This window comes from Chiloscyllium plagiosum, chromosome 34 (assembly GCF_004010195.1).
Source record: "Chiloscyllium plagiosum isolate BGI_BamShark_2017 chromosome 34, ASM401019v2, whole genome shotgun sequence".
Lineage (NCBI taxonomy): Eukaryota > Metazoa > Chordata > Chondrichthyes > Orectolobiformes > Hemiscylliidae > Chiloscyllium > Chiloscyllium plagiosum.
In genome coordinates, this window is record NC_057743.1 from 6,004,035 (window position 1) to 6,030,817 (window position 26,783).

General features: G+C 41.4%; 1 protein-coding gene across 1 annotated transcript in view; it reads left to right on the top strand.

Moving 5' to 3' along the window:
* LOC122540126 (proproteinase E-like) overlaps positions 1–26,783 on the top strand; it is a 58,866-nt gene that overhangs the window by 13,348 nt on the left and 18,735 nt on the right. Inside the window, exons 3-7 of the mRNA XM_043675433.1 lie at positions 437–531; positions 616–713; positions 856–984; positions 5,863–5,999; positions 18,351–18,493. Coding sequence (XP_043531368.1) covers positions 437–531; positions 616–713; positions 856–984; positions 5,863–5,999; positions 18,351–18,493 — 602 coding nt within the window. The remainder of the gene's footprint in view (positions 1–436; positions 532–615; positions 714–855; positions 985–5,862; positions 6,000–18,350; positions 18,494–26,783) is intronic.

The following is a 26,783-nucleotide window of genomic DNA, read 5'->3' on the forward strand; positions in this document are numbered from 1 at the left end:
TATGAATAGGAAGGGTTTGGAGGGATATGGGTCGGGTGCTGATAGGTGGGACTAGATTGGGTTGGGATATCTGGTCAGTATGGATGGGTTGAACCAAAGGGTCTGTTTCCATGCTGTACATTTCTATGACTCTATGTTGTGACTGATATCTGACTTTCAATTATCATTGAAACATATTTTCCAGTCATTATCTTATTGTGATTAGTTCATTTATCTCACTGCCTTAACCAAATTGACTGCATTTGCTACAGTTTCTTTCACTGCAAGAGGCTTTGGGGCCATCTGGAGGATGTGGAAATGCTACATAAATGCAAATCATTCTTTCCTCCTTAATATTATGTGCATCAACATGTTACCATTAGCCTCATGATTAGAGCTCAGTGAGAATGGATGATGGCAATGTTTGGATCACTGACCATTGATTCTTTGTTTTCAGCCTATGCTTTTGACTTCAGTTGCGGAGATCCAGTCTACAAACCTGATTTAAATGAGAACAGTAACAATGTAGTACCATTCAGCTGGCCGTGGCAGGTAAACGCAGACAGAAACGTGGTCAGTGCACAAAATGCCACTGTATTATACTGCAAACATCATTGCATGTCTGTTATTTTCTAGGTTTCACTGCAAGCTAAAAGAGGAATATCATATTCCCATATGTGTGGAGGGGCCCTCATTGACCCAACGTGGATCTTGACTGCTGGGAAATGCATTAAGTGAGTAATGAGTGCTGGACTCAGATATTCTGCATCCTTTAAATTAGTGTGCATACCCTTTCACAACAGTAGCAATAAATTACCCTCTTCTTGTCTGTTTATTACCATGAGTAACAGTCATATCCTTTTCTTCTCTTTAAAGCGAAGGTATGAAGTACCGTGTTGTATTGGGGAAATATGACTTGACATTGACTGAAGGTTCAGAACAATACATTGAACCTGTCAAATTGATCTCTCACCCAATGTTTAATCCCAAATGTATCACCTGTGGGTAAGTCCCAGCATGCATTGAATTAAATGTCTACTTGGAGATTATGACTTGTACAAATATTGAACATGTCCTTTAAACCAGAAACAGCATTTAGAAGTGCCTGACCTCAAGTTTGCTTAACTTTTAATTTATCTGAAAATTCAGTTTGGTTACAATTGGAATATGGGCACAGACAGGTGAGATAGGAACAGAAAGGGAGCAGCTGGAAAGCTTTGAGGATGTGAAGATCTTGGGACAGAAACGGTTTTATAATTAGCCAGAACCATTTAGTATTAGAACAGCACGAGCTGTTAAACGTGTATCCTATATTCCTGTTGTGAGCAGACTCCCTCTGCTGGTACATGTATGTACCTAGCCTCATTGGACAACAAGTACATTGTAATTTTCAATACAGTACGGAGACTACAAAGGCAGGTGGGATGTTTACTTTAAATTGCAAGAATCTGGGTTTTGTTGAATTCTGCCAACTTCTAATGTTTTATTAACTTTCTAGCTTGTAAGTTGATTTAACTCAGTATGATAGTCACGAGACGAGTGAACAGTATATTTCCATGACTTAAAACACCTTAGAACTTAGAATTTTCTCTGAGAGTCAGGAATCAGTTACTTGATTTTGAGCTCTACCCTCAGTCTAAAGCAATTAAGCACTGTCCAAGAATCTGTGATCAGACAAGCTTAATCAAACATGAGTTTAGAATCATAGAATTCCTACAGTGTGGAAACAGGCCATTCGGCCCAACAGGTCCATACTGATCCTCTGAAGAGCATCCCACCCAGACCCATTCCCCTACATTTCCCCTGACTAATGCAACTAACCTACACATCCCTGAACACTGAGCAAGTTAGCATGGCCAATTCACCCTAACCTATACATCTTTGGACTGTGGGAGGAAACCCACGCAGACATGGGGAGAATGTACAAACTCCACACAGACAGTCACCCAAGGCTGGAATTGAACCCAGGTCCCTGGCGCTGTGAGGCAGCAACTATCAATACAAAGGCATTGGCAAGGCAAGGCAGTACTGAAACAAATTGAAGATAGAGCTTCCTGCGCTAATAGCAGGCGAGGATAGAATGTCTGTTGAACTCGGGACCAAAACTTTATTTTCATAATCACTTGGAAACTAACAGTCCTGAGAAAGCTAACTTTAAACTCTTAATGGAAAGGAGGAATCAATATATGTCATTCAGAACCTTACAGTCCATTTTGACCTTTGTTTCAAAAGCTTGAAACGATGGCCAGAATTTTCCGGTAGTGGGTCAGGAAGTTTGCAGCCTTCTGCTTGTAGGCTGGATGGTTGGCCAAGCACAATCACACAGCAGCTAGTGAATTACATCCTCATGAACATGGAGTATAATATGCTACATGGCTTGTGGGACCCTGCCATTGTCTTATGAGGTTAAAGGTTGAGATACTATCTTTAAAGAGCATCTGGACAGGCATTTAAAGCCAGGAGCATCATCTGACTCGTCTCAGGAGCTTTCATAAACCATAATTGCTGCCATCTCTATCTCGACCTTTTAATTGGGCCTCAGGAACTGGAAACCACCACTTTGCACCCTCCCTGAATCTTCTTCTGTCTAAAACCCTCAACCCACTGACTTTTTCCCTGACATGGTATAGGTCACCTTCCTATAGGAAGGATGCTATTAAAGTGGAAAGGGTACAGAAGACATTTACAAGGAATATTGGCAGGAACCAAGGGACTGAGTTGTAGGGGGAGGTTGGACAAGCTAAGACTTCTTTCTTTAGAATGTAGGAGACTGAGGGGACACCTTATAGAAGTGTATAAGATCATGAGAGGCATAGATAGGGTGAATGCACTCAGTCTTTTTCCCAGGATTGGGGAATCGAGGACTACAGGGCATCAGTTTAAGGTTAGAGGGAAAGAATAAAAAGGGAACCTGATGGGCAACTTTTTTACACAGAGGGTGGTATGCATATGGAATAAACTGCCAGCAGAAGTGGTTGAGGTGGGTACATTAACAATATTTAAAAGGCATTTGGACAAATACATGGATAGGAAACGTTTAGAAGTATATGGGCTGTGCAGAGAAATGGGATTAGTGTGGATGGACATTTTGGTCGGCATGGACCAGTTTGGGTCGAAGGGCCTGTCTCTGTGCTGTCAGACTCTCTGACGCTAACTGCTGCACAGTTCCCACCCTATCTGTCATCCATTTTCGGTCATCCTTGACCTTTCATTTGTTACCCTTGACTCAGGACTTCACTTTTGACCTTTCCATAGAGCGCTTGATCTCCCGCAATCGTGCTTCATCTATTCTATCGGGCTTTGGCTTTCCTTCTACAGTCCAACTTCTTCTCTCTATGCTCCATTGGACCTAATAGGGCTGATACCTTTCTTCCTCCCTCAGTCAGTTGAGCGCCTTGGCTGTATGACTGCCATCTCCTTATCTCAATCATCATTACCTCCTCTCTAGTAGTTGAACAAGCTCTACGTACAATAATGTACTTGCTCCAAATCCACCAGGAAAACAACCTCACCTACCACACTCCATGTTTACACAGTCATAAAATTGAAGGCACGTGTTTCTCATTGACTGGTTACTTCATTGGAAAGGTAGAGTGAACTATGATCAGGTTACCTTTGGTCAGGATGTTCCATTTCCTCTGTTGGAGAGGAGATTGTATCCTACAGGATGTGCATGATGGCAAACAGTTTTCACCCTGTATGAGAAGAAAGGTGATCGATAGGATTGCAACAATGACTGAGGCATCTCAATCCTCAGTGTCACTGCAAAGGCCTTTGGGTTACCCCTTCTGGGATAGCATACTGGAAATCAAGCCCCGCTATCCTTCGAGTATCACAAAAATGAAAGATTTTTAAAATATGCAGAATTCCCCAATTTAGCTGTTCTTTTAGACATAGGTTAACAGAAAGCATGGACCAGGATTCTGTACTTAATAAAAATCATCATTTATTACCATTAATTAGATTATAGTTATCAGTAACCAACTATGAATCATTGTTATATAACTATTAATTAAAATTCTAATCCCTTTATAAACTACCACTTACCCATACACAGAAACATGTTTGTACACCAATAATTGTACACACACACACACATGACACATAAACACGCGTGCACACATACAATCACACACGTATTATGGACAGTGGGAAAGACTGGCAAGACAGTTTAATAGTTCTGGTTTGCAAAGTTGCTGAGACATTCCCTATGCTGGTCAGCACACTCCTTCACAGTCTTCCTTCTCTGGATGTTTTCACTAGTTTACAGGAGGCACGGAGTGACTGGTTCACACTTCTAAAAGTCTCTGACTTATTAGTTAAAAGTCACAGCTAGGGGAAACTTCAGATTTAAGTAGTTTTTACTGCAGAGAACAGAAGAGCTCTGAGGCTGGTGAAGATCTGATGGCGTCTCCTTATCTTGCTCGCAGCTCCATGCTGTGAGGGCAGGCTGAAGCTATTTGTCACCAATAACTAATCACTGATCCACACATCAAGCAACTATTGCCAACCAAATCTTCATTTGCACACAATCCTTTGGCTCCAGCTCATCTGCAAACTACATTTCAACTACTGCTGGAACCAGCAGCTTCTCACTTCAGTCCATAATTAAAGATACAGAAAAATAAGATGGCATGGTCCTTACATTTGTCAGAGTCAGTCTAATGAGGATCTATCCACAGGCCCAACAAATAGGTAGCTCATTGTGACTTTGGAGCAGACAAATCCACATATTATCTTCACCATACATTAGTTTCAAGGGAAGTGGAAACAGTAGTTAAGACCACTCTGGCTGGTTGATGTGAATGTTACAACAGCATCTAACACCACACAGACGTCTCTCCCAGATCCAAGAGGAAATTTGCTTTCCTCCTAAGCTCTGTAGTCTCATATGGTCTTTCTATGATAAGGAGAACAATCAAAATACATTCATACAAAGAGAAGAGACTAGGACAAACAGAACCGGAACTCCCTGGATTGTAAAAGAGTTTCAGGCTGTGATTTTTCAATTTTATTTCAAAATTCATGGCCTCTGTCTTTTGCATTATCCAGAGAGTTCTGGTTCTGTATGTCCAGGCAGGCTTATTAGGTGGCTTTCAGAGTCAACACCTTGCCAACACCCCCTTCAGTCTTTTGAAAGACCCCCAGACTTGGAGGACACACCCATTAACCTAGTAGGCAGGACATCCTGGTTTCCTAGGAAACGAGCCAACTTCCTCACCCTTTGGGGAGCTGGGTAATTGGGAAGGTGGTGGGCTGAGGCCATTCATTAATCACTCAAGAGCTTTAATTGGTGGTGGATTAAAAGGGTCACCCAGTGACCTCTTCATTCAGAATACAATTAGTGAGATGGCAAGAAGAGGGAGAGTATCTTACCAGAGGCAACTTGCTCAGTAATTTCCCCCTCTTTTGCCACTTACCTCACTATCTCTAGGGAGAGAAAAACCACACTCACAGTAAGATGAAGCCAAGAAGGAATAGCTGACAGATGTCAGTTTGATAATACAAGTGAGAAGCAGACTGAAAATAGAAAGTTCAGAGATGAAGTGAAGAAGGAAATAAGAGAGTATGAGAAAATACTGGCAGCTAATGTGGCGTAGAATGTAGAAGTATTCTATAAACAGAGAAATAGTGAACGTGATGGTGTTCTGATAAACCTTGTCCCTCTAAGTGGTAAAGATTTATGCTTGGGGTAATGCTCAATAAAACCTTGCTTTGGGATTTTGTCTGGAGAGATATTCCATTTTAATAACTCTTGCCAATAGGTATCTAATCTTTGTACAGTGAATTATAATCTCCACGTTTATTGCCATAATCATTTTCAATAAAATTGGGACTTAAAACAATACTATGTGATGGTGAGCTGTACATTATTCTTTGTAGGTTTGATTTAGCTTTATTAAAGCTCTCCTGGCCCGTCGTTTTCACTGACAAAATTAGGCTAACCTGTCTCCCTGCAGCGGGTGAAGAACTACCAGACAATTACACATGCGTGGTCACTGGATGGGGAAAACTGAATGGTACAGTATGTAATTTTTCATTAGTGTTTTAAAGCCCAAATTTTATTTTGTTTTAATATAAGTAAAGTGTCTGCGTAGTGCTTCAGCCCAGACTGACTTGAGTCATGTCATTGACTGCATATGAGAGCATAGAGATGGTTTGAAACTTCAGAAATCTAAGGTACAGAGGGCTCTGGCTGATCTGTACATGAATCATATTATTATGCAGCTGGAGCAAGCACTTAGAAAGGCAAATGAAATGTTCTTCATTGCAAGGGGAATTGAATATCAAAGCAGGGATGGTTTGGTCCAGTTTGACAAGGAGCTAGTGAGACCTAACTGAAGTACTGTACACAGTTTTGGTCTTGTCATTAGGCAGCGAATATAATCACATTAAAAGTAGTTCAGAGAAAGTTCATTTAGCTGAATCTTGGGATGAACTGATTATATTTGGAGGAAATATTGGACAGGCTGGGCCATTGGACTTTTGAAGAATGGGAGATAATCTTATTGAGCCCTGAGGGGCTTGACAGGGCGAATGATGAGCTGGTGTTTCCCCTTATGGGAGAGACTAGAGTTATGGGACACAGTTTAACACTTAACATTAGACTACATTCCCTACAGTGTGGAAACAGTCTATTTGGCCCAATAAGTCCACACCGACCCTCCAAAGAGTAACCCACCCAGACCCATTTCCCTCTACCTAATGCAACTAACATTATAGGCAATTTAGCATGGCCAATTCACCTAACCTGCACAGCTATGGATTGTGGGAGGAAATTAGAGCACCTGGAGGAAACCCATGTAGACACGGGGAGAATGTGCAAACTCCACACAGTTGCCCAGAGTGGGAATCAAACCCGGTCCCTGGCACTGTGAGGCAGCAGTGCTAACTACTGAGCCACCGTGCTGCCCCAAAGGGTTCCCATTTGAAAGAGGAGAGTTTTTTTTTCAACTTTCGACTGTGAAAGTTTCTACTCTGAGAGCATTGGAGGCTGGATCACTTTAAGGCTAAGTTAGATAGGTTAATGTTTGACAAGGAAGTGAAAGGATATCATGGGCCAACACGAAAGCAGGTCTGAGACCACAATCAGAACAACACTAAGCACTGACTGGCTCCTGCTTCCCATTTGTACGATCTGGGATATTTAAGGATTTTCCCCATAGTTAATCTGATCACCTATCAATTATTTTGATCGTTGCTGGTGTTTGGGAAGCATGAGGACTCCACAATATTTCGCTGTTCTGTGATTTCTTGGGATAATACCTAAGTATTTTCCCCCGTTCCACCAACTTTGTACCTTTTTTTAAAATATATCATCCATGGGATGTTGACTTCACTGCCAAGACCAGCATTTTCTGCCCATCCCTAATTGCTCTGGTAAAGATGGTGATGAGTTTCCTTGAACCACTGCAGTTTATGTGGTGTAGACGCACCCAAAGTGCAGGTAGGGAGACCCATATTATCCTTTGGAGGGAATACTAGGATTTTGACCCAGTGAGTGGCTTGGAGAGGAACTTACAGGTGGTGGTTTTGCCATGTACCTGCTACCCCTGGCCTTCTGGATGGGAGTGGTTGTGGGTTTAGAAGGTGCTGCCTGAGCTTCTTTGGTGAGTTTCTGCAGTGCATCTTCTAGGTTGTACACGGTCCTCCTGCTGTTCATCATAGTGAAGGGAGTGGATGTTGAATGTGATGCATGCGGTGCCAACCAATTGGGCTACTTTGTCCTGGGTGGTATTAAACTCACTGAGTGTTGCTGGAGCTGCACCCATCCAGGCAAGTGCAAAGTATTCCATCACACTCCTGACTTGGGCCTTGTAAATGGTGGACAGGATTTGAGGAGTCAAGGGGTGAGTTACTCACTGTGGAATTGCCAGTCTCTGACCTGTTCTTGTAGCCACTGTATGTGTACGTGGACCAGTTCTGCTTCAGGTCAGTAACCCCAGGATGTTGATTATGGTGGCTTCAGTTGTTTGTAACGCCATTGACCATGTGAATCACACTGGCACCCTGAGCCACAAAGGACACAAAAGCTGTGGGAAATCCAGGGGATCACATTGACTCAACATATCATGTGAGTGCAGAAGGAGCCCTGCCCCCCCGTGAGGACTCTTCGCAGATTCTTCTTTAAGGGGCAGGGTTTATGTTTTTGGGTCCAGTCTAATTTCTGACCCCTGATCAGTCATCTCCCACTTTACTGCAGTGGGAACCAGTGCTGGAGAAGATGAAAGGCATCTATAGTTATCACATAGTCAACAAAAACCTTCAATCAGTTCAAGAACAGCAGAAGAAAAGGCTCTGCTAAATTTTAATTTTCCTCCTGCAAACCTTGCCAGTAAAAATGTTGGAAATAGGATGGGACATTTGCATCTGGGTCTCATCTGGCATTTTTAAATGCCTGCTGAGTCTTCCTAACTACGTAAAATAATTCGGCCTCTAATCGATGCAGCACGTCCTCTAAATTCAATTTTGCTAGCTGTTATCTTTCTTTTAAATTTCAGCTTCAGCAGCTACTTGTGATATAGATTTCCTGTTTCAATAAACCTCTGTGAAGCAAGGAGGAACCATAACAGGGCAGGCACCAGAACTAGCTATATACAGGGTCAAACACTTCTCTGCTGCAAAAAGTGTGACCTATCGAGGGACTAATTAAGTTTTTATAAAACTTAATTAGGTCACTCCTGAACTTCCAACGCTCCAGTGAAAAAAAATCCCAGCCTACCCTTATATCTCAAACCTTCCCAGTAAAATCCAGGTAAATCTTTTCTGAACCCTCTCCAGTTTAATAATCTCCTTCCTATAACTGGGTGACTAGAACTGCACACCGTACTCTAGAAGAGGCCTCACCAATGTCCTGTACAACCTCACCATGACATCCCAACTCCTATACTCAAAGGTCTGACCAATGAAGGCAACATACTAAATGCCTTCTTAATCACTCTGTCTACCTATGATACAAATTCCAAAGAACTATGTACTTGAACCCATGGATCTCTCTTGGGTAGTGTTGTACCCAGGGTCTTACCATTAATTGTATAAGTCCTGTCCTTGTCTGTATTATCAAAATGCAACACCTCACATTTATCTAAATTAAACTCCATCTGCCACTCCTCAGCCCATTGACCTGTTGGAGACTCTCTAGGGTCTGGTTGAGAGATTGCTGCAGCTTACTTACAAGTCATTGATAAACCAGGATTCAGTAACTTGTTCTACAGGACAATGCTCTCTGAAGGAAAATGAACCTCCTGACATCGAAAATAGCGAGACCCTTCTGGACGTTATATACATGAAAGATCTCTCACAACCATTGTCAGTCCTGTTCCATATTAACATTTTGCACTTCGCTCATACCAAATACAAAACAATACCTTTACCCAGATTGAATACTATTTGCCATTTGCCAGAAATCAACTCATTTCCCAACATTTCCCTATTTATTTGGAAATAAATTACTCTCCTGCACAGTCCTAAAACCATGCCCATATTATTGTAACATCCAAAAGGCTATAGACCATTCCTCCATTCCCCACCTCCTGCTTCTTTTTGAAGATGGTCAAAAGCAATGGTCCCAATCTCTATAGAACACCACTGGCAACTGGCACCCAGGCAAACTCACAGCTTCTGGTAGTGGGATCACATCGGATATTCACTCATTGTGACAGCTCACTGCTGATTCTGCAAGGTTCTGACTTTTTTGTGATTAAACATTTTTTCTGAAAATTAGAGTAGTCAATATTTGTTCAGAAAACCTCATCTGCAAACCTGTGATCCTCAAATTATTTCCGAGGGGTTAGTAATTCAGAAGATGTGCGGAACTTTCTTGCAATTGAAGAAAACGTAGTGTGAGTAAGCTCTTAAAGACACAGGGACGAGCTCAACATAGCACAACCCTTATCTTTAATCTGGTGGACATTAGCAGCAATGCAATCTATAACAACGCCTTTTATACTGTGGCTATTAAATAATATCTTGCTGTTTTCTTATCTACAACACAACTAATAGTTTAGCTTCGAACACAGGAGTGGAAGTTGTTGCAAATTACTCATGTGACACCACTGTCATATCTTGTGAATCCATATTTATTTGTCTGAGGCTGTGTTCAATAACTCTCTCCAAGTGTGTAATACTCTAACTTCAAACAGAACTAGTTTGTGGGTTGTGTTGCCATGAGGTTTGTGCTTATGATTCTATTCTGTACATACTCTGTCCTCAACTCTGCTGGTAATTTGTGGTCTATTATAATTCTCTCTTGCATACAGTGATGCTTCATCATTCCTGATGAAGGGCTTTTGCCCAAAACATCGATTTTTCCTGCTCCTCGGATGCTGCCTGATCTGTTGTGCTTTTCCAGCACCACACTCTCAACTTTAATCTCTTGCATCTGTAGTCCTCACTTTCGCCAAACAGCGATGCTGCCTGACTCTAGAATAAATAAAAATGCTTATGGTTCTGTTATTGTACATAATCCTGTTCTCCCCTCAGCTCTCAGACCATTCCATTCCTTCTTCCGTCTCTTGTACGTGACTGCTGTAACATCATGATAACCATCAGCATCTCATTATCATGACCATTGTATTACACCAATGCAATTGCCTAATTTTTCTTCATTAATCTCTCAGTAAGTTCTCTAACTTTAGTAAAGTAGTCACCTTTAAATTTTCTTGTTAGTCATAATCCTTTCATCCCAGGAAGTACTTTTGTCTGAGTCTAACTTATCCTTGCAGCTGGCCATTTTGACTGCTAATTGCCCTTTCCTTTATGTATGGCATAATGTTTGCAAAATCATCGTGTTGTGGTCAGAATGATTGAACTGGCCAAGAATGGGCTAGGGTTTATTTTCTTTACTCCTTCAAAGGATGTAGGAGTCAGTGGCAAGGCCAACATTTGTTGCCCATTCCTAATTGCCCTTAACTGAGAGGCTCACTGGGTCATGTCGGATTGCCCTTAAACTGAGAGGCTCACTGGGTCATATCGGATTGCCCTTAAACTGCGAGGCTCACTGGGTCATATCGGATTGCCCTTAAACTGCGAGGCTCACTGGGTCATATTGGATTGCCCTTAAACTGCGAGGCTCACGGTCATATTGGATTGCCCTTAAACTGCGAGGCTCACTGGGTCATACTGGATTGCCCTTAAACTGCGAGGCTCACTGGGTCATATTGGATTGCCCTTAAACTGCGAGGCTCACTGGGTCATATTGGACTGCCCTTAAACTGAGAGGCTCACTGGGTCATATCGGATCACGGTTCAGATTCCCCCATCATTAAAAGAGTTTGGTGAAAACAAATTGAGTTATAGCACCATCTAGTGGTTTAATGATAGCACTGGTCCCTTTTAGTTTATGGATGTGGATTTAAGTCTTAATTCCAAGAATAAAATTTAGATAAAAACTGTTAGCTCAGTCATAGAGTCATACAGCATGGAAACAGACTCTGCGGTCCAACCAGTCCATGCCAATCACAATACCAAACTAAACTAGTCCCACCAGCCTCACCTGGCCTGTATCCTTCCAAACATTTCTTGTTCATGTACTTACCTAAATATCTTTTAAATGTTGTAACTGTACCCACTAACACCACTTCCTCTGATGTTTATTCCACACATGAACCTCTATGTTTAAAAAAGCCCCTCCTATTTTAAATCTTTCTCCTCTCACCTTAAAAATATGCACTCCAGTCTTGAAAACCCCCTCTCAAAGGAAAAGACCCCTGCCATTCACCTTAATTATACCCCTTTTATAGACTTTTATGGGAATCAATTTAGCTCAGTTGGCTGGATTGTTGGTTTACAGAGCAGTGTGGGTTCAGTTCCCATCACCGGTTTGAGATTACCATGAAGGACTTTCCTCCTCAACCTCTTCCCTTGCCTGAGGGCTGTTTGCCCTCAGATGAAATCACCACCAGTTGTTTCTCTCTACTGAGAGAGCAGAGACTATGGTGACACAACAACAAAACATCTATAGTGTCACCCCTCAACCTCCTATGTGACAGCAAAAAAAGTACCAGCCTCTTCTTATAACTCCTGGTAAATCTTTTCTTAACCCCTCTACAGCCTAATAATATCCTTCCTGTAACAGGGAGACCAGAACTGAACATAATGCTCCAGAAGAGGCCTCATCAAAATCCTGTACAGCCTCAATATGATGTCCCAACTCCTACACTCAAAGGTCTGAGCAATGAAGGCAAGTGTGCTAAATGCCTTCTTAACCACCCTGTCAGCATGTGACTCAAACCTTTTGCGATGCAGAGTGAAGCCAACAGTGTGGTTCAATTTCTGTACCAGCTTAGGTTATCATGAAGGACTCTCGTTCTCAATCTCTCCTGAGGCATAGTGATTCAGGTTAACCCAACAGCAGTCAGCTCTCTATAGTGAGACTGCAGCACTATGGTCCCCTGGTGACTTTCCCTTTTCCCCAGTACCAGGTCTGCAGGAGTGCTGTACTGTTGCACACGCTGTTGTTTGAATGAAATGTTAAACATATGCCCCAGCTACCCTCTCAGATGAATTCAAGCGCGTACATTTGAGAAAAGCGGGGTTCTGCTCTAGACTTGTATCAAACTACCACCTAAATCAGAATTAAAATAGAAGCAAAACACTGTTGGTTCTGTAAAACTGAAATAAAAAACACTGAATGCTAGTGAAACTCAGTAGCATCTGTGGAGAGAGAAACACAGTTAAATTTCAAGTTCGATATTTGTGTTCTAAAGACGACAGTCACAAGGGACTTGAAACATTAACATTATTTCCCTCTCTACAGATTCTGCCCTACCAGATGAGCTTCTCCAGCTCTGTTTGTTAATCAAAGACAGACCAGTTGGCTGCTTATCTCCTTACAGTTTGTGAGAACTAGCTGTGCTCAATTTGGCTGCTATGATTGCTATATTATCAATGACTACACTTTTAAAATATTCATTGATTGGAGAGCACTTTGAATCACTTTGAAGTAGTGAAAGGTGCAATAGAAATGCTGATTTTTCATGTTATCTTTCCCCTCAGCCAATGATTGATCGGGGATTGTATTTGTTCATCAGTAGCCAGAGTTCGAGTACTCACCAGGCAGCAGGTTCAGTCATCTCTTTGCCCCTTCAAATGGTGCCAGTGGACACTACACAAAAAAGAATCCTCCTATTTGGTTACTCACTTCCACACTAGTTTAACACTTGTTCAAACAATACCTATACACCACTAGAATAAAGATTTAAATTAGAAACAAACTATTTTTGCAGCATCTTCACCAGCCTTGGGACATCCAGAAGTGTCAACAACCAATGACATACTTTGGAAGAGTAATGATAATTGTTGTGATATTTAATAGCTAATTACATAGCAAGCTCCCAAAAAACAGCACTGAGATGAATGGGCAGGGAATCTATTTCAGCTGTTATAGAGTCATAGAGATGTATAGCACGGAAACAGACCCTTTGGTCCAACCCGTCCACGCCAACCAGATATCCCAACCCGATCTAGTCCCACCTGCCAGCACCCGCCCATATCCCTCCAAACCCTTCCTATTCATATACCCATCCAATTGCCTCTTAAATGTTGCAATTGTACCAGCCGCCACCACATCCTCTGGCAGCTCATTCCATACATGTACCACCCTCTGCGTGAAAAAACTGCCCCTTAGGTCTCTTTTATATCTTTCCCTCTTACCCTAAACCTTTACTTCTGGACTCCCCCACCTCGAGGAAAAGATTTTGTCTATTTACCCCATCCATGCCCTTCATAATTTTGTAAACCTCTATAAGGTCACCCCTCAGCCTCTGACGCTCCAGGGAAAACAGCCCCAGCCTGTTCAGCCTCTCCCTATAGCTCAAATCCTCCAACCATGGCAACATCCTTGTAAATCTTTTTTTGAATGCTTTCAAGTTTCACAAGATCTTTCCAATAGGAAGGAGACCAGAATTGTATGCAATATTCCAACAGTGGTCTAACTAATATCCTGTACAGCCACAATAAGAACTCCCAACTCATGTACTCAATATTCTGACCAATAAAGGAAAGCATATCAAACGCCTTCTTCACTATCTTATCTACCTGCGACTCCACTTTCAAGGAGCTATGAGCCAGCACTCCAAGGTCCCTTTGTTCAGCAACACCCCCTAGGATCTTACCATTAAGTGTATAAGTCCTGCTAAGATTTGCTTTCCCAAAATGTGTCTTCTACCTTTGAGCCAGTTCTGAATCCAAATGGCTAGTTCTCCCTGTATTCTATGAGATCAAATCTTGCTAATCAGTTTCCCCAGCTGTTGACTGAGGGATGAATTCTCCTGGAGAATTCTTGTACTCATCATCAGGTAGAACTACATGATGTCAACTGTAGAGGGAAGATGAGGGTTTGGTTGAAGGTCTCCTCTGAAAGGTGGTGCCTGCCTCGGATTCCTTGCCCTTTGTGGAATCAGCCTGGTTTCCCAAGAGCAGGACCTCTGTAGGCACCTCAGGCTGGACTGACATGAATAGAATCATCCACACTAGACTTAGAATATTATTTTTTAATTTGTTATTTTAATATTTCTTAAATTATCTGAAACATTAACATCTCAAGCTTTTTGTACAATTGAGTGCTCTGTCTCTTTCCAGTGGTGACAACATACTTTGAAGTGCTCCACATTGTTTCTGATATGGTCAGTTATATTCTTCATCTCCATTAGGTTTAAGATAAAAAGATCCATTAACCAGGAACTTTAAACAAAAATTATTGATCTATTATAAAATAAGACTTTTTCAGCTAATGTGCAAATCAGATCAAACAGTTTGACATGTGGAAGTATAAATATTTTACCCTTCTAAATAACACTAGGCACATATATCAATTAAAGATAAAGGAGCTCTCTCTTCAGAGAATAACTTCAGGAGGAAAATATACTTTGGCCAATAATTGCTAGTTCTTGAAGCAATAAGGGATAAGGTATGAAATGTTCAGGATGACATTTGACGTTTCACTAAATAAAGGCACTTGTCTGTGGGACTTTTGTGGATGTGGTTCATTCAGGAAGCAAGGGGAATACTTCTTTCAGAGGCTTTTCAAAGGATAGGTGGCTCAGTATTTCAGTCAGTACACTGGACCTTCAAAATGCCTTTCCTGGAGATCAGAGGAGGAGCTAGGGTAGCTTCTCTCTCATTTTGTCTCTGTCTCTCCCTCTCTTTCTTTGTTTCTTCCTTTCCCTGTCTCCCTCTGTTTCTCCCTCACTCAGCAGGCTGTATGCCAACTGAACTCCAAATAATATCAAAAACAATTAACTCCTGACAACCGTAAACACAGGCATATGATTTCCAGAAAATAAACCTTGGCAATTAGTTTATCCCTTATGACATCTAAGATGTACCTTTAGAAATAAAAGGTCTCCATTTGTCCTTTTAGTAACCTCTTTGTAAAATAAAATAAAACAGTCCAGGTATCTCCTCAGTGTTTTTAAGTGAACCATTGCCCACAATCCTTTAAACAGGAATCCTCAGAAAATATTAACACTTTTCAGTAAGTCTTCCTTTTACAGAGGCAGGACTGCTGTAGACATGCTCAAAGGCCTCTCTATTCAAAGGATTTTTTAGCTGACAGTGAAGTGGCAACATAAAATATTTGAGTGCTCTTGCGTTGGAAATGAAACAGAGACAAGCACCCGCAGCTAAAATGGACTATGGACAATGCAGACACAATCAGCCAAAAACCAATGAGCGTTTTATTTACCAACTGGAAATGACCTAATATGAACTTAACAGCAAGAAAAGACCATTCAGCCACTTGAGCCTGTTCTGTTTGAATTAGCAAATCTATATTTTAACTCCATTTGGTTAAATATGAGGTGCTGCACTTTGGGAGATCAAATGTTAAGGAAAAGTATAGATAATGGCAGGCCCCTGAACAGCACTGATGTACAGAGAAATGTTATGGTTCAAGTCCATAGTCCCTGAAAGTGACCACACAAGTAGATAGGGTAGTAGAAACGGCATATGGCACGCTTGCCTTTTATTGGTCAGTGGATTGAGTACCAGAATCTGGATGTCATGATGCAGCTTTAAAAGACTATGGTTAGGCCACACTTACAGTTACTGCATTCAATTCTGCTTACCACATTAAAGGGAGGATGTGGAGGCTTTGGAAACTTGTAGAAGAGGTTTACCTGGATGCTGCCCGGATTAGAGGGTATGAGCTATAAGGAAAAGCTAAAAAGATTCTGCTTGTTTTCTTTGGAGTAGTGGAGGCTGAGGGGAGACTTGATAGAAGTCTATAAAATTATAAGATGCGTGGATAGAGTTGATGGTCAGAATCTTTTTCCTCAGAGTTAAAATGTCTAATACTAGTGTTACAAAGAGGAGGTCGACATTCCTCTGATAGTTAAAACTGAAACATCCAGAGAGGAGCACTTCACCTCGTAATCTGATGAAGAACTGTGACAAGGGGTATAACCTACCTCTCTTCCCCCAGTCTATTCTAAAGGAGTGGTTAAGTGAAATGAAGTTCTTTTACTCACTCTACAATTAACAAGTAACAATTTATCTAACTCCAACAGTGAACAAATTAACATAATTCCTCACAAATTGAACAATCCTGCTCTAGATACCTACTCCTGAATAAAACAAGAGATTCTATTGGAATGCTGTTTCAATAATACAGATCCCACTTATAAAGATCCAGGAAATACGAACAATAAGTTAAATCTTAGTCTCTCAAAATTCATACAGAATGGATCCTCCTGAATTTTCTGTATTTTCTTCTGTCATCTTCCTTTGTTCAAAATGCCTTTTCAATTGTTTTCCAGTGTCAAGAGTATTCGCTGAACATGCCATGTACCTTAAAAGATAGTGCTTTTTAGAGAGTTTGGAGATTTCTTGTGAGAGCCTAGTATTACTTTCTCAGATTGCACTTCGAACTCACCCCTTCAAATGGCAGTTAGCTTTCCTTTCTCAGTCCATATAACCCCCATGACACATTAAATTCTTATGATTCATTTCAGGATGTCAACACCATCAGATTTAAATTTAATTGGTCCTTAGTCTGCAAGTGCCTTTTTAAATTAACTGGCTGAATTTAAACTATTGTCTGGATAAAAAAAGCTGTTTGGGTCTGCGAACTGATTGGCTTTTTGACACATTGTGTCAATTTGAGCACCTGTAACTGCTGCCCACAGGCAATCATTTTTAAAGCATAAAAAGCACTTTCTCTTAAAAGAATGTCACAATTATACAATTTTAATAGTTTTGCACACCAACTTTGTGATACCATGGGGCATGCATTCAAGGTGAGGGGGAAAATTCACAGGAGATGTTGTGGGGAATAGATTTTTTTTACAGAGTTTGGTAAGAGTCTGGAATGTACTGTCAGGCTGGTGGTTGAAGCAGATACAATAAGGACATTAAAGGGGTGTTGAAATAACTACACGTAGGTGCAAGGAATGGAGGGATATGGACTAAGGGCAGGCAGAAGGGATTAGTTTTATTTAGTGTCATGTTTGGTACAACATTGTGGGCTGAAAGGCCTGTTCCTGTTCTATCTGCCCATTCCGACTCCATTAACCTTAATACACCGTCTGCATCAAAACATATCTCTCTCAGTTTCTAAAGTGAAAACGTATTCTCAGTTTCAACAATGTTTGAATTTTGTTGGGGCTAGTGCGGGGTAGAGAGTCCCTCCCTTTGGTGGAAGGTTCTGCTTCCTGATAGCAGGCTGGAACAGTGTAAGACTCATCTTAAGATCAAAGCACAATTGTCTAGATCACGCTCCCTCCAAACACTCCATCAACCCCCAACAAAGAAAATAGTCTCTATCTCTTGACCCTACCAAATCATTTAAAAATCTTAAATAACTCCATCAGGTTATCCCCAGTCCTCCGCTACTTGAGGGAGTACAAACCTAGGTGATGAGGTCTTTCCCCAGTACTTAACCTGATAATTGTGGCACTTGTTGCAAGTACATGTGGATGGAGGGGGTGGGGGGGAGGTCTTGAGGTGAAATGGTTAGTGTCCCTGCCCCTGAGGTTCTGGGTTTGAGTCTCACTCTAGGCCTTGATGGTCTAGGAAGGTGCCTTCGTGACACGGCCAAGCCAAATGATTATCTACGTGTAAACACTTCATACACACACCAGGGGCAGATGGATAGAGTGAGAGATTCCTGGTCGCTCATATGATAGAAAGAGAATTGGAGCCTCTACCATCATTGCCCAAAGCTCTTTGCTGCATCATGCCTGTAAAAGTGTATGTTGCCATAGCAACCTGGACTCCCAGAGTGTTCTGTAAGTCACCACCACCTCGTAGGGATAGAATACTGCCACTTGGCAATTTCTACTTGGGTATTATTTGGCATTCCTTTCTATTTTTTCAGAGTGAAACATTATCTGTCTTTCTATAACTGACACCCTGTGTTTAACATTATGTAGCCAAGGGGCCTAAACCTCGCAAGATGCAGCAAGCCCTACTTCCAGTAGTCGAACATGATATCTGCAGCCGGTCTGACTGGTGGGCAACGAACGTGATAGACACCATGATCTGTGTTGGAGGGTATTCCAAGACTGCATGTGAAGTATGTCATTAAATCTGTACATTTCAATCATACATTGTTGTGGTATGCGCTCATTAAAAGGTACAGTCACCTTTGCTTATGCCTGGTGACATTTTGTAAATTTGTCTTTGGGATGTGGGCATCATTGGCTAGTACAGTCCTTGGGAAGATGGTGGTGGTGGATCATAGAGACAGGAACGATGTGTGATATAGTTCATTGAGTTAATGGCCCTTCACCTCTTAGACCTGAGTTAAAATTTAGTCTAGTCAGATGGAATAAAAGCCTTTGCTTTTGGTTGTAAGGAATGTTATGAGATCTCATTCCAGCAGTAAGCTCCCACAAATACCAGTGTGATAATGAACAAGTAATCTGTTTGTTTTGTGATGGTAATTGAGGGATAAATTATGTCCAGGGTCACAAAGGATCACTCCCCTGCTCTTGTTCCAAATATTCTAACTGTATGAACAGATTAGACCTCAATGTAATATCTCATTTGAAGGATGTCGCCGCCAACAGGGGGAGGAGCAGCAAGGGAAGCAGAGAGACCTGCACAGAAAAGAAATGAATTAAGGAGGTGAAAGAACACACGAGTCTTCAGGAATAACATGCTGTAACTAGGCTTCACAGAGGACAGTACATGAGGGAACCTTATTTTAATAGGGTGGCAGTGGCCTTTATACTGGTGTTACCTGAATACAAAGAGGGTTGACTTGGAATTTCCTAAAGATAAGGAGGAAGATGAAGAAGAACACAAAGATGCAGAGGAGGAACTTTGTCCACTGAGTTCTGAGACTAAGAACATTACAAGATTCTGCTGAAACACCCAGAGCACTGACACTTCCTCCTTTCATCTGACCCACTTACCCTTAAAATGCCCAACTTCATGAAGAACAACAGCTCATCAAAGTCTATTCAGATACACTCCAGCCTGAATGTGAAGAATGGCTATGCAGCTGATGTCTGCTTCATTTTCCCCTGGGTAAACCCTCCAAGACTCTTCAGTGAGTTTGACTACCTATCCTCATACTTTAAAGTTCCCACTGGAATTAGCAGGTGTTAGAGGCAGTAACGCCTCTGACCTCTTCAAACACCAGTATTGTAATGTTTCAAAGTGCTAATGTTCTTGCTGACAGTGATTCTAATCTATTCAATATAGGTAAGGCTTGGTCATCCACCTTTCAAGAGTATAGGAGTTGGGATTTCACTTAACCCCTTCTGAGGGTGCTTGAGATGGTAATGGTGGATGACTGTGGCAAGCTGTGCCCAGTAAGTACGTGGTTGCAGATTGATAAGCTTGGCTTTGTTACAATCCTAATCTAACCAAACATTCCTAGTCTTTCACAAGCAAAATGTTCACCCCAAGGTTAGTGTGCTTTTGCTGATCTGTCCTATTATCATTTCTAGGAAGAAAAGAACAATATTATTCAAGTCTCCTCCAAACTACCATAAAAACTTTCAGTCACTGGGTTTTTGAAGCCAACGCTTTTCAATGTTTAGTTCCTGCTGTCATTAACCTCACAGTATAAACAAACTTCCATTAACACTCCACAATGTTTGCAGTGATCTGCTCTCTGACTTATTTTCCCACCCAACTGCCTCTAGTTTAAAATTCAAATATTAAAAATGACATTTATGGGTAGTCTGCCTTGCTTCTGGTACGACCAAGGGTATTGCTTCAGGGGCTGGAAGAGTAGCTAATTTGCTCATTATTTGGCAGAGAGAACACAGCCGTCCCCTTGCCAAGGAAACCCACGCCATTTGCAGGAAGTGGGCATCACCAACAGCGCTGTTGTATCACACCTTCGCTGAAGTGAAACCCGTGAAGGAATTTCACAAGAGCATGATAAAGGATTGATTACAGAACCTGGGTGCCCTGCGTAAGGACTGGGAGGTGTTTGAAGGTTCAATCTCCTTTGTGTTTTGTCAGCTAAAGGATATGCAACACCCCAGAACAAAGCTGATCCTCTAAGCAATTCCCAGGTGTATTTTAAAATAATGTTGGCTCCAAGCCACACAAGCAGATATTAAGGTAGGGGACAAAAAAGGCTGTCAAAGAGATAGGTTTGGAGGAACATGTTAAAAAGGAAGAATGGGTTTGAGATGTATGACAGGAACAGATAGGTTGGAACTGGACCCTTCCAACATGAACTCTCTCTCTCACTATGCACTACATTGAAGGCAGTGGCAAATACAAATCTATCCCAAATATTTGTTTTTAAAATTTGGTCTTTGTTTTCATATCTGCTGAAAAGATTTGGACTAATGCTCTTTGATCCACCTTGGGGTGGGTGTTAATCGATCAGTCGGTATCAGTTATAGAGCCATAGAGCACAGAAACAGACCCTTCAGATCAACTCATCTGTGCTGACCAGACATCCCAATCTGACCTAGTCCCAGTTAGAATTTGCCCCATATCCTTCTAAACCTTTTCTATTGATATACCCAGCCAGGTGCCTTTTAAATGTTGTCATTGTGCAAGCCTCCACCACTTCCTCTGGCAGCTCCTTCCATACACACACCACCCTCTGCTAGTAAAAGTTGCTTTTAAATCTTTCCCCTCTCATCTTAAACTTTATGCATCTAGTTTTGGACTCCCCCACCTGGGAAAAATACCCTGGCTATTTTCCCTATCCATGCCCTTCATGATTTTATAAACCTTTATAAGATCATCCCTCAGCGTCTGATGCTCCAGGGAAAACTAACCCCAAGCCTATTCAGCCTTTCCCTATAACTGAAACCCAGTTGTCCTTTGTTGTGGGTGATAGCTGTTTCCTGTGCACATAAAGCCATTGATTGTATATTCTAACTGGGTTGTGGAGGTCCTGGCACACTTGCAAGGATGTGTTATGTGGTTTGGTTGGGACTCCTATCTTTCTAGCTGGTCTTAGTTGCTTGCCAGCTTTGATGTCTGAAGGATTCAGAATCACTCCTTGAGAATGCTCCCCAGGTCGTTCTTATTTGCACGATTTTCTCTCCATCCACAGTGGACGTTCCACATTTCCTGAGGTTTTCCTTCACAGAATCGCGTATTGCTGAGAAAAGAAATATTTTGGTGGATCTTTTCATTTTGCCCTTGTCAGGACAAGTCAAGGGGAAAATGAACATTTTTATTTCTTTGTTTGGATGGTTTCTTCATGGCAGTGTAACTACCAGTCAGAGCTCACTTTCCAATCACCCAGGACTCTCCTCGGTCGCAGAAAATGTTTTTTTATTCCTTTGAATTGGAATTCTTGTGGATTGTCTTGATGAGTGAAAGGCAAAAAGGCTGACAAAATTTATCTTTTTTCAGCAGCAAGTGTGTTTCAATCAGTAGAGGACAGGTACAATCCCAAGAGATTGAAAAGATATGGTCCATGAATTGTGTGGAAGACCAGAATTGCTAACAAGAAAAATAAAGGTCCAGAACTAGGAAGCTATTGACATCACTTAGAAAAAAAATAATTAGGGCATGTTGGGAATGGGATCAGGAGAATCTGAAATTCTCAAAGTGATCACAGCTCAAAACAACCAGGCATCAGCTCAGAAATGCAAAACATTGTATTTGAACATCAAAAAACACTCTTGAAACCTACAAATAGGATTCTGGTCAGAACAGAAATGAACAGTTAACGCATAGAATTTATTTTGAAGTGGTTTGCCAAAGTTTATTGAGATTGAGTTCAGAACATCATCTTAAAGACGGAATTAACTCCTATGCTATAGTGAAAAATGGCCCAGGAGAAAGTGAGGACTGCAGATGCTGGAGAGTCAGAGTCGAAAAGTGTGGCGCTGGAAAAGCACAGCAGGTCAGGCAGCATCCGAGGAGCAGGAGAATTGACGTTTTGGGCATAAGTATTCCTAATGAAGGCCTTATGCTCGAGATGTTGACTCTCCTGCTCCTCTGATGTTGCCTGACCTGCTGTACATTTCCAGCACCACACTTGAAAAAAGTCGCAGGCTATCCAGTCTTTCTTTATAACTCAAACCATCCATACCTGGCAACATCCTGTTAAATCTCTTCTGAACCCTTTCCCGCTTAATAATGTTATGGAGGGGTCGGTGTTGGACTGGGGTGGACAAAGGTAAAAATCACACAACACCAGGTTATAGTCCAACAGGTTTATTTGGAAGCACTAGCTTTCAGAGCGCTGCTCCTTCATCAGGTAGCTTTGGAAGAGGATCCATAAGACAGAGAATTTATAACAAAACATTACAGTGTCATGCAACTGAAATGATATACTGAACAAACCTAGATTGCTTTTATATTTTTTTGCTATAAATTCTGTGTCTAATGATCTTCTTCCAAAGCTACCTGATGAAGGTGCAGCGCTTCGAAAGTTAGTGCTTCCAAATAAACCTGTTGGACAATAACCTGGTGTTGAGTGATTTTTAACTTCAGCTTAATAATATCCTTCCTGTAACTGGGTAACCAGAACTGGACACAGTATTCCAGAAGAGGCCTCACCAATGTCCAGTACATGACGTCCCAACTCCTAAACTCGAAGGAAGAGCAATGAAGGCAAGTGTGTCAAATGCCCTTTAACCACTCTGTCTATATGTGACGCAAACTTTAAAGAATTATGTACCTGCCACCCCTCGGCCCCTCTATTCTACAGAGCTATCCAAGGCCCTACCATTAATTGTATAAGCCCCACTCTTGCACATTGTACCAAAATGCGAAACCTTGCATTTATCCAGGTTGAACTCCATCTGTCATTTTTCAGCCCTTGACCCATTTGATCAAGATCCCTTTGTAATTTTAAAATATCTTCTTCACTGTTTGATATGCCACCAGTTTTGGTGTTGTCTGCAAACCTGTGCAAGATTTTCAGTGACCTACTCAAAACAGATAAGGGAGTCACTGAAGACCAGTTCTCAGATCAGTTATTTGGAAAAGACGGACAATGACACAAGCAATCTCCATGCTATACACCTTAAAAAGGCAAATGATCTACACTGGGTTTGTGTAATTATTGACTCAGTGAGGTGTCATGAACATTTAGATAGCTCTGTACTGTTTGAACTCAGCAAAATGCTTTTCGAGTTGGTATGTAGAACTCTGGAACACTCCCTGTTGGAGTCAGGGCTTTGGGTCACTCTGTGAACTATTGGAGCTCAGAAGAAGCCATGTGCCACTAATATCTCAGTGAAGCTGTGAATGAGGATGAAAAAAACTCACATGGAATATTTATTTTCTGCACGTGAGCCACCTTAGCGCCCAGGAAACAAATCTAAGCACGGTGCTGGTTTGGTGAAGCTCACTATTTGTGAAAAAATGGAACTGTCCCTTTGAGCAAGTGCTGAAGCGCAGTTTCAAAATCCCAGGGGAATGTTGACCCAGGAAAAGAAAACAAAGATTCAGAATGTTACAGACCTTGAGGAAATCCATGGCACAATGGCTCTGGAGAAAATTATTTTCATTGAAAGCAGAGAATTGTAAACCCTTTACGAAGGTTTCTTGAGATTTAGTGACTTATCTTGCAACTAATATCTTGGGAGGGCTGTGGCGAGTTTGATGATGAAGCTAATGGGTCTATCAAAGCTGTAGGAGTGTACCCACTGTTTATGTTACTTATATTTGCCTCATTAATTTTGGGATGTTAGAAGTTTATAGTCACAAGATAAGAGAATTGCTGGCTAGGACAGCATTTATTGCCCATTCCAAAGGGCAGGTAAGAGTCAAACACATTGCTGTGGACCTGGAGTCACATGTAGGCCAGACCAGGTAAGGATGGCAGTTTCCATCCCTGAAGGTCATTAGGGAACCAGATGGGTTTTTCCAACAATGGTCTTATGGCCATCAATAGATTTTTAATTCCAGATTTTTACTGAACTCAAACTCCACCATCTGCTGTGGTGGGATTAAAACCGAGGATTCCAGAACATTACCTGGGTCTCTGGATTAATAGTTTAGTGATAATACCACTAGGCTGTCAACACTCCTTACGTATAAGCCATATCTGTTTTTGTTTCAATAAAGTTTGCATGTTTGATTATTTTAATTCAAATAAATGCACTATTTTTTATCAACTAAAAAAAACCTGTCTGACTTGTTTCCAATAACAAAACAGATGTATTCTAAAACCTAGAAAATTGGCCATCTCATCAACCTGGGTAAATTAAAATTTGTTGTGATTAGCAGAGGAGTGGGAGTATGAAGGAACTGGGGCACATATCCAAACTCAACTGTAACATTACCTACAGCCTCCAGGGTTGTGTTACAGTAGGTGAGATTTAGTCAGCATGTTGTGCTGGTCAATGGAGTATCTCCATCTTCTTCAAGCTGATGGTTAGTCTGTAATAATGAGCCACCTTTGAAAAACAGTCCATGTGGGTGAAGTCCATGTTCACAGTGCTTGATATGAGGTGCTAGTCAATCATGTATCATCATCGCTGAACCCTACATTGAGGAATTCCATTATGCCCGCTATTTGTTCTGATGTGGATGTACAACCCATCAACCTTTCCATCAAGTGCAACAATGAATATACTGTCAATCTGCAAATTGGCCAAAAAAAAATACTGGGCTAATTTGTGAGAATGCTTCAGAATGAAGAGGTGAATAAGTAACTGCAAGGTTCAATTCTGTGTTTGACAATAGATCCGAAGGCACACAATTTTGCTTTCAGGATACCGAGGGATAAAGTGAAATATGTAATTATCGAAAATGTGCCGTTCTGCAGTGAATTCTGTTCATCAGGCTATTCTAAAACAAATCAATGGCCTGATGGTTTATATCCTCAGCACTGGGGTAATTAGCAAAGGAGGATTCCTTTAATCCTATCTCTTCCACCTGTTGGCTGATCTGATTCAGATTCAAGCTACCTGTACCTCTCTAGTAAACGCCTTAACTTCAAATAAAAACCCAGTAATTTCAGTTTGAATCTTTCAATTGACTGATTATCAACAGTTTTTTGGAGAGAGATTTCCAGATTTCCACTACCTAATGAACAGTTTATATATATTAATTGGCAATGCATTAAATCCATCTGCTGAAGTTATTCATAATGTATCACGTGTATAATGTGTAAATACAAAATGCACATTTTATACTTAAAAATTCAACCCAGCTTGAAAAGTATAGATGTGATAAATTAAGAGGCAGCAAAGTATGTCTGTTAAATAATTCTGAAGTAAATGAAGTGATTGTAATGTTCTGTTTAATATTGGTCTGCATTGGGATTTTCAGTTTTCTTTATTCTTTCAAGGGTGTTGCTGGCAAGACCAACATTTATTACCTGTCTCCAATTGCCCTTTGAACTGAGTTGCATTGCTTGGCCATTCTAGAGTCAACCACATTGCTGTGGGTCTGGAGTCACATTTAGGCCAGACAGGGTATGGGCGGCAGATTTCCGTCCTTCAAGGACATTAGTGAACCAGATGAGTTTTTACAAGTGGTGGTAATTTTACGGTCACCAATGCTGAGATTAGCTTTCCATTCCAGCTTTACGATTAGAATTCATTAAATCTCTGCAATTAAGAGTCTAATAAGGACCATTGTCGATTGTTGGAAAAACCCATCTGGTTCACTAATGTCCTTCAGGGAAGGAAACTGCCGTGTGTACCTGGTCTGGACTACATGTAATTGCGGACACATTGCAAAATGGTTGGCTCGTATCTGTCCTCCGGGATGGGGAATACATGTTGGCCTAGTCTAATCCCATGAATGAATAAAAACTGAATTTAAACTCCATCACGTTCCATGGTGGGACTTGAACCCACAGTCTTAGAGTACAGGCCTAGGGAGGGTCTCTGGATTATTGGCCAGTGGCATTACCACAATGCCACCATCTCCCTACCCACCCCCCTGCGCACCCGCCCCGTCAGCTCCTTTGGCGTTCAAGTTAATTCCTTTTTGGAAGATGCAGAGTAATAATAAAACATTGAGAATATGTGGTCCTGCAGTCTCACCTGTTGGGATTCATATTGAAGGACAGTGGACATGAAGCCCACAAACCTCCATCTGTTGCTTTTCCAAACGTGAATTGGAAGAACCCAAGAAATCAGATGTGACTTTCTGATTTGTGCTCCTGATAGAGAATTGGCATCTGTCACCAAAATTGGAGGTGTAGTGGACAGCGAAGAGGATTACCTCAGATTACAACAGGATCTGGATCAGAGGGGTCAATGGGCTGAGAAGTGGCAGATGGAGTTTAATTCAGATAAATGCGAGGTGCTGCATTTTGGGAAAGCAAATCTTAGCAGGACTTATACACTTAATGGTAAGGTCCTAGGGAGTGTTGCTGAACAAAGAGACCTTGGAGTGCAGGTTCATAGCTCCTTGAAAGTGGAGTTGCAGGTAGATAGGATAGTGAAGGTGGCGTTTGGTAT